This window comes from Alosa alosa, unplaced genomic scaffold (genome assembly GCF_017589495.1).
Source record: "Alosa alosa isolate M-15738 ecotype Scorff River unplaced genomic scaffold, AALO_Geno_1.1 AALO_1.0_unplaced_175, whole genome shotgun sequence".
NCBI lineage: Eukaryota > Metazoa > Chordata > Actinopteri > Clupeiformes > Clupeidae > Alosa > Alosa alosa.
The window spans coordinates 3,653-12,812 of NW_025962294.1; the positions used below are offsets into that span (position 1 = coordinate 3,653).

At 42.1% G+C, this 9,160-nt stretch overlaps 1 protein-coding gene across 1 annotated transcript; it reads left to right on the top strand.

Annotated features, from left to right (window-relative positions):
• The first annotated feature begins 1,004 nt into the window (after positions 1-1,004).
• On the top strand, positions 1,005-8,341 carry LOC125290169 (zinc-binding protein A33-like). Its single transcript, XM_048237106.1, has 7 exons — positions 1,005-1,016; positions 1,538-1,698; positions 3,449-3,535; positions 3,645-3,875; positions 4,225-4,247; positions 4,339-4,457; positions 7,803-8,341. The coding sequence occupies exons 3-7, from the start codon at positions 3,458-3,460 to the stop codon at positions 8,339-8,341; spliced, it is 990 nt and encodes a 329-aa protein (XP_048093063.1). The 5' UTR covers positions 1,005-1,016; positions 1,538-1,698; positions 3,449-3,457.
• Positions 8,342-9,160: the final 819 nt, after the last annotated feature.

Below are 9,160 nucleotides of genomic sequence, written 5' to 3' on the forward strand. Positions count from 1 at the left end.
GACTTTGACTTTGACTTTGACTTTAGAGAGAGATTTATTACACTCAGCACTAAATAACTAAATTTAGCCAGAAGGGCTAAATGGTTCCCCCCGTTGTTGAACATTTGTACTGATGTTCTGAGGAGCAGATGAGGATGTTACACTCTCTGACATAGCAAAAAATTGCAGTTTTGATACACAGTAGGCCTGCAATGTAGGATTTTTTCGTAAGGGAGATGTTTTAACAGTGACCAACTATAAACCCTTAAATATCTAGAGGGTGCTGAGACAGCTTTCATTCACCCTGTAATGAGTCATTTAACCATCATAGTGATTACAAAGCTGATGACATAAACATAAAACAGCATTAAAAAACCCAAGTTTCATGGGAATGAACATGTTCCATGGAATGTGTTTAAATGTCCACTGAAATGTATGCAAATGCCCTATGCATAAGCAAAGCATTTGTAATTAGAGCTGAAAATTGCAATCTCAAAAGTTATTTGTATCCTGCAATGTAGTCGGCCTATGTTTTTGTTGGTTTGCCACACACTGATCTGATTCCATGATTTTGTAGAGGGTAGCAGCAAAGATGGGCTACACACAGAGAGGAGGAGGAGGAGCCAGCAGCAGGAACAGATGGGTCTATTATGACAGCAAAACAGCAAGTTATTAGAAAGGACAAGAACAGTTGAACTGAAAAAAACAGCAAGTGATGCAAAAAGACTAGTGCAGGACGATAGTGTGAGAAAGACAGAGAAACACCAGTAATTGATGAACCATAAGCAACTGATGAGAGCACAGAGAGTGATGAAGATGAGAACAGCTAGTGATGAGGACAACAGAAAAACAATAGCAAGAGGTGATCATGATCCGTTTTCTCTCTCTCTCTGTGTGTGTGTGTGTGTGTGTGTGTGTGTGTGTGTGCAATCCCATTTTAACAGCAAACATGTTATTGTCTTTTTGGTAGATCTCTGGCATAGATCAAACAACAAAAAGCAGTCAGGTGATGGAGAGAAGGAGATCAACAGAAGGAGGTGCAGAACATTTGCTTAATGATACACAACCTCACACTTAAACGTGTATGTACCTAGTAATTCAATAATAAATAATTTGGGCAGTCTAATGTAGTCTGTTGTCTACTATAATAACACCTTTTATGTACTGTACTGTAAAAAAAAAAATCCTCAGCTAATCTTTACATTTACATCCGGTCCAGCTGGGCTAAGCCCAGGTTGTCCTTAAAGTCTAGAAACGCCCCTGTGAGGAACCACACCTCGTAAAGGCGTCATCATAACACAACAAAAGACTCCCTTCTTTTCCCCTTCCCCTCTACACATATTGCCAGTTTCCCATACATGGACTATCAACGGAGGCCCTTAAAGGAAAAAAAGTTTCTCATTAAGTAAGGATAGTTTCTTGACTAAACATGGAGATGATTTTCACCCTTTCAGACTGGCACTATAAGCTGAATGCATGTACAGTAAACTGGTCCCTTCAATTTGATAGTTCAGTGTATTTAAAAAGTTTATTTATTATTTTCCCATTTATTTTCCAGAGGAGAGACGTCATGCACACCTGCTCTGTAGTCTGCACAAGAGGAAACTCGAGCTCTTCTGTCAAGAGGATCAACAGCTTGTGTGTCTCAAGTGTCAAGACTCAAAATTACACCAAGGTCACAAATTCAGTCCCGTTAGTGAAGCAGCAGTTAATGCTAAGGTAAGCTCTTTGGCCATGCACTAATGCTATTAGAACTCAAGGGAACGTATACACAACACATCCATGTTGACTAACTTTCCTTCACCTTCATTTCATTGACTGGTGTTTGTTAATGCTGCAAATTCAGTTTAACCCTTTCACTACTGTGGCGATTATCACAGAAATGTGTTAATGTTTATGACTCACCTAGAAGCATAAGCACATGCTTGGAGCATAAACACTGGACACACATACTGTTTTTAGTTATGACCCCAACACTGGACACACATACTGTTTTTAGTTATTACCCCAACCAGACTTGGAATTTCACCATTCTGGGGGCAAGGCCACTTGGCCTTCAGTTGGGCATATTTGGTGGGGGGCACAAAGGCCACATGTCAGGGCACCAAGGCCAAAGTTAACTATACAGTAGTAGGCTATAAAAATGATCAAAGTTGTATTTAGCCTATTCACTGCAGTAGACCTGCATGCATCACTGTATGAAACATTACAAAAACATGAAACATGACATATTACATATAACTATAAATCATCTGATCATCTAATAAAACAGATATCTAGGCTATATATAAAATTTATTTTATATTTGGCCTGCTATGAAATCATGTATTGAACAATTTAAATTTAAGCACAGCTCAGCTTTAAGAAACTCAAATAGCCAAGATGCATGCTTAGCATTTTGTGATCATTAAGGCTACTTTCACAAACACTTAGTCAGCTGTCCTCTGATTTACCAATATCTAGGCGATATTTGTAACATTTATTTTGTATTTGGCCCGTTATGAAATCATGTGGAACAATTTAAACACAAAACAAAACTTAAAGCCCAAATTTGGAGACATCCATGCATGTTGAAATTTACTGCAAATTCAAAACTGGATTACTCTGGAACGGCTAACTATACAGGGGACTGCTTTACACCTTTGTGTTCGGTAAGGTCTGCTGTTTATTCTGATATGTGGTTTGTCATGTGTTAAAAGAAGGGTTCGTGAAGTATTCCACCGAGATGAATGGGTAGGGAGATCATGGGCCTTAAAACCTTCAGTAGAATGTATGATTAAATTGAATTATATTATTTACTTTTTCCTTGAACCGTTCAACACAGCAATTATCGGCTAACATTGTTTAAAAGCTGAGAAAAAGCTCTTTCATGTGATACTTGTGATGTCTGTGTGATGAATAGGCTACTTCGCAAATAGTAGTTCAACTGAGAAGAATGGGTGAATTTAGGCACTTTCTTTCTTTTGCGCTGTCACTTTCTCCACTGCGTAAAAGACTAAATTAATTTAGCTGTGAATGCTAAGATTATTTTGACAGGCCACAGGCTAAATAAAAATTATATAGCTATTAGTAGGACACAAAGCAGAATATTGAAGAAGGGGCACCAAGGCCACCGTGGCCTGTAAACCTATGATTTTCAAAGGGGCTTCACGACCCAGGGCCTCACGATGGCCATGGCGTCGTGGCAGCCGTGAAATTCCTACCCTGACCCCAACACTGCACACACACACACATACTGTTTTTTAGTTATGACCCCAACACTGCACACACATACATGTCCATACAGGAGTTTTTAAACTATATGTTGAAAAGACAACTTCTCTTTCATATGAACAGACAACACACAAACACATGGAATGTTTCTAGTGCCTTTCCCCTGAGTTTGAAAAGCAGAGGGCTGTACATCTGTTAGTAATAAAGACAGAGACGCAGACACTCCACATGACATTAAAGCCACCATTCACTGCAGGAGGATCTCATGGGCAAACTGCAGGAGAAGCTGAAGGCTTTTAAGAAGGCTAAAGACACCTGTCATAAATCAGCTGAGTATATTAAGGTGAGTGGGATTTAGTGTAATGCTAAATTATGGCAACATATCTCTCAATTTCAATAGAATGATAAATCATTACATGTTAGTTAAGATCTCTTATGTTAATGGTATTCAGACTCAGACCAAACACACAGCGAGGCAGATCAACAAGCAGTTTGTTGAGCTTCACCAGTTTCTACGAGATGAAGAGGCAGCCAGGATAGCTGCACTGAGGGAGGAAGAGGAGCAGAAGAGTCAGATGATGAAGGAGAAGATTGAGAAGATGAGCAGAGAGATCTCATCTCTTTCAGACACAATCAGAGCCATAGATGATGAGATGGGAGCTGATGACATCTCATTCCTGCAGGTAAAGAAAATTGGGTCTTTGTCTTTCATGAAAGGATTATTGAACTTTCATATTGGCTATATATTGTGGAAGTGCTTTTTTGTTTGTGGGTGGCTGGGAGGGAGCGTGTGGGGTAATGTATTAGTGTGAACATGAGACAGTGACACAGATTCAAATAAAAGCAGACAAACAAGAAAATATTTTGAGATACACTACGGCACACCCAGTTCTCCCAGAGTATATTGGGGATATATATTAGGTTGAAGAAGAACTAACATGGCTGCTTTGGGAACATTGTGCAATTTACTTACTTGTTAATACAAAGAATTGATTACAATGTTTTTTTATTTACACCTTTGTCATTTCACAGAGCTACAAGAGCACAGTGGAAAGGTGAGTGATCTGCCTCCTGTCTTTCTCTTCAGTGGTTCTGTGGTTCTGAACCCAAACCCACAGCAGCACTGACTCCTAAATGTTGTTCCAGAGCCCAGTGCACACTGCAGGATCCAGAGAGGGTTTCAGGAGCTCTGATCAATGTGGCAAAGCACCTGGGCAACCTAAAGTTCAGAGTCTGGGAGAAGATGCAGGAGATTATACAATACAGTGAGTATACACATTTGTTTCTCTCATAAATACACACACGCACACGCGCACACACACACACACACCACATGCTACCATATGTAAATCTTGGACTTTGACGGACAATGACAACTGAAAACAGACGATCCTCAACAAAGACGGACTGTGACACAAATTTATTTAAGAATAAACACAGTTTATCCACCTTTGACATTTTAGACATAGGACCCTATCATGACATTCTAAAGTGCATCGTCACTCGTCAAAAGTCTATTCAAATTTAGTAGGATGTCCAGTTCACATTGGGAGGGGTTTCGTTATCAAAAGTGGCGCATGGCGCGCAACAAGGTGTTCCTAGGTCTTTTAATCAGTCCTTATGGGTTGTGTTTGGGGCGTAACATCATTCAAACCAATGAGAATGACATCTGTCATTCCCTTTAACGGGCAATAGCGATATGTCAAATAAATGCATCTGTATTTTGGCATTCAACGGCGCATTTGAAGGAGGCTGCTTGCGAGACCGTATGGAATAGTCATTCTTAAAGGTGCCATGTGTAAGAATTGAGGTAAAATATCCAAAAATGAGCTACATGCATCAAAAGAATGAGAAGAAATAAGGGCGATGATGTCATTAAAAAATGCAAGGTATAGTGCTGCAGAGATATCAACCAGAATTAGCATGCTAAATTACTAGCCACAGCCCGACAGGTGTCATAATACCAGCTTCGGCCATGGAGGCGGTAATACGGGCAACATAATCGCCAGCCAAACTGCAATACCGTTTCTCGGGTTGTTACTCTATGGTAGACCAACTCACTTTCTGAGGTATACTGCCTCCATCTTTTATGGAATGTGGGTATGAATTGATTTTTTACGGATATTACACATGGCACCTTTAAACCATGCTTTACTAAAACCTAACATAGCCTTCACGCATTTGCACTCGTCTATTATTTGAACTCATTGGCAAAGTGAAACTATCTTCACCAAAGGAGTCAGTCAACGACAAGACAGTTATATGCAGTTACTTTCACTATTGACTGACAATGGGTTACCACCGAAAACATAGGCTGGAAAAAGCAACACTTACCCCTAATGTTGCTCAAATGACTGAATAAAACAACATTTATCCTGCAGAGGAGTTGCTTATATCTCGTGACAGTGCGTCTTCAGCTGTACTCCATACGTGTCTCTCGCCTCTCCCCTAATCACTTTTAACCGTCATTACCAAATTTGCAAATGATGGTGAATAACTACTCAAGAGATGTACAGTATTTCGTAATATCTTTATTCTAATTATGTTTCTCATTGTAATCGTGTAATCAGCGATTTTTAGACAACGCGCCAGGCCCCTCCCTAGGTTGTTATTGCCACACCCCTGGGCACGATGTTTAAAAAATAAATGTGCAAAATACCAAATTTAACTTTGCACGGGTGAAAAACGTGCTTTACGCCATGCGCAGGTGCCCAAAATACAGCCCATAGAGTTTAAGTATAAGTATACACCAATAGTATTCTGTAATCATATGTTAAGGGTAAAAATAAGTAAGTATATATACTCTTTTGATCCCCGTGAGGGAAATTTGGTCTCTGCATTTATCCCAATCCGTGAATTAGTGAAACACACTCAGCACACAGTGTACACACAGTGAGGTGAAGCACACACTAATCCCGGCACAATGAGCTGCCTGCAACAACAGCGGTGCTTTCGGGAGCAGTGAGGGGTTAGGTGCCTTGCTCAAGGGCACTTCAGCCGTGCCTACTGGTGGGGTTTGAACCGGCAACCCTCGGTTAAGTCCGGCTTAACCAGTAGGTTACGGCATCCTAAAAAAACACCTCTTATTAGTTTATTCACCAATTGCAACATTCAAAAATCACACTGTATTATCCACATTCACTCATCAACACTGTAGGAACCATTTAATAATACTGGTATTGTTATACACATTGGACAATAACCTCCAGCATCATCAAACTGTCACGGACAGAAGGCGACCCAAGAGCGCAAGTTCAAATTCAGAGTCTTATTATTGAAGGGTTCAGGGGGAAGAGGAGAGAAACGCGTGAGGTCTTGGAGGTTCGGTTCCAGGGGTGCAAGGAGTGCCAGGGGTGTCAGGGTTCCAGGGGTTTCTCGGGGCTCTGGGGTTTTCCAAGTTTCGAGGGGTTCCAGTCCAAGGTGCTGAGTGTGTGTGTCCCCCAGTGATCGAGCGGCGTCTCGGGCTGAGGGTGGTGATGCGTCGAGGCTCGCTCGTCTGGTGGTCGGAGGCCTGGGGGAACACACACACAACAGCAAGGTGAACAGCAGGCAGTAGTACAGACCAGGGCTAGGCACTAAACGTGGTGAGAGACAGAAGGCAGATTCGAGTTACCGGGGGGCTGAAGATCGGAGAGTAATCGAGAAGATCCGGAAGGCAGGTCGGGATAACCGGGGCAGTAGAACAGGGAGGCAGTCAAGAAAGGATCCGAATCACAGGTAGGAGTCAGAGAGTAGACAGGCAGGCAGGTTACTGGTCCAGGTTTGAAGACGATCTGACAGGGCTTGGCTGAAAAACAGGGCTTTATATACTGGGAGAGGTTAGTGGAGAAATGCAGTGCAGCTGGCAGAGTAATTAGAGCAGAGTGGGGCAAGGTGGAGCTCGTTAGGCAGAGTAGAGAGAGAGTGAGCAGAGTGGCAGAGAATTGAATCAATTAAGGTTGTTACCAGGGAGAGAGAATGCTCATGACACAAACATGTTCTGAATGGCTTTTTTAAAAAATCTGATACTGCATGGCGTAGTCCATCTTACCGTGATCACAGTATTCCTAGCTTACCCACCTCTTATTTTACCACTACACCCCTGGATGGATGAGATTACAAGTGATGATACTCCAACATCCTCAAAGAGCATTTCACTGTTATTACTTCTCCTGCTGTTACACACCACCATCAATAATAGCAGATTTTACCAAAGTCCTTTTAGGCAAGTCCCTCCACTCGGCGGCCATATTGCAACACTTTTTGGGCACTCATCGGGCATCCTATTCGCAGAAATCTTGGCGTCGCGCTAAGGCTTCACGACACCAATCTTGCTCCAGCGGCAAGTTCACAACACTTGGCACGATGTCTTCACAACACAGTGAACACACCATATGATTGGCTCAATGTATTCACATCACACCACATGATTGGCTCAACATATTCACGTGTCGACGTTTTGCCGAGGAAGGGGTGGGATATGTATAGACAACGGCCACAAACTAGCCCCATGCATTTCTATGGAGGATTTTTTGAGTGCTGTCTCCTCATTAGAAAGTCTCTGATTTTACCGCCTTATCACACATCACTCAATGGTCAGATAATTGTGTGTGTGTTCTTTCTCTCTGCAGCTCCTGTGACTCTGGATCCCAACACTGCACACCCACGACTCATCCTGTCTGAGGATCTGACCAGTGTGAGATGGGGTGATGAGAGACAGCAGCTTCCTGATAACCCAGAGAGATCTGATCAACACAGCACTGTCCTGGGCTCTGAGGGCTTTAACTCAGGGACTCACTGCTGGGATGTGGAGGTCGGGGAGAACAAGCGCTGGATTCTCGGCGTCATAGACGAGTCTGCCCAGAGGAAGGGGAACTGTCAGTGGATGAGTGGACGATATGTTTGCTGGTGTATTGAAGGTGTGTACAAAGCACGCTCCCGCCCGCACACCTCCACCGTCGTCACAGTGGACCCCAGTCCCCGGAGGATCAGAGTGCAGCTGGACTGGGACAGAGGAGAGCTGTCATTCTCCGACCCTGATAATAACACACACCTACACACTCTCACACACACCTTCACTGAGAGAGTGTTTCCATACGTTGATGCCTGGGAGTCTACTCTGCAGATCTTACCGCTGAAGGCTTCAGTAGCAGTAGAACAGCACAGCTAGAGCGGATAGGGTTTCTGTCTGAAGCCGTCTCTACTGTATACAGAGTATGAAACTCATGACAGATTCTTTGCTTTAATAATGTATTTTATAGAGATTGCTAAGACACGTGACCAAGATTATGGGTACGTTTGGCCGTTTACATTGGTTTACATGAGCATGGATTGCTGCGGATCCCCAAAATGCTTTGCGTTCACCATTGGGAAAATGCCATGATGACGACACATTCTCAATCTCTATAGCAGAGACTACAACTGGATAGTTATATACAGGTGGATCTAAAAAAAACAGAATATTGTGGAAATAATTTCTTAAAAATGTAATCTCAAAAAGTGGATCTTTCATATATTCTAGATTCATTAGATATAAAGTATTTCAAGCCATTTTTTGTTCTAATCTTTTCAATTATGGCAAAAATTAGTATCTTAAAATAGTAGAATAAAGAGGTTATAATACAGAAATGTCAGTTTCCTGAGCCTTTAAACTCTTAGCCTGGTTCAGTAAACACAACCACCACAATCATGTGAAAGACTGCAGACTTCATAGTTGTCCTGAAGACACTCTTTGGCTCCCTCCACAAGCAGGGGAAGCCACAGAATGTGGGCAGAGTGATCACAGGGTGCTTTTACCATTTACTTTTCCCATAATGTATATTTCTTTTTCTAAATATTTTATGTTTATTAATGTGCAATGTCTGTATCAAATAAACCTCAAACTAGATGTACCGCAGAGCGGTACAAAATTTGACCGCCACCCTGTCCAGCACATTTTTTCCACAAAAATAAATCACGCTGAAAGGCCTATATGATTCTAACTGTCTCA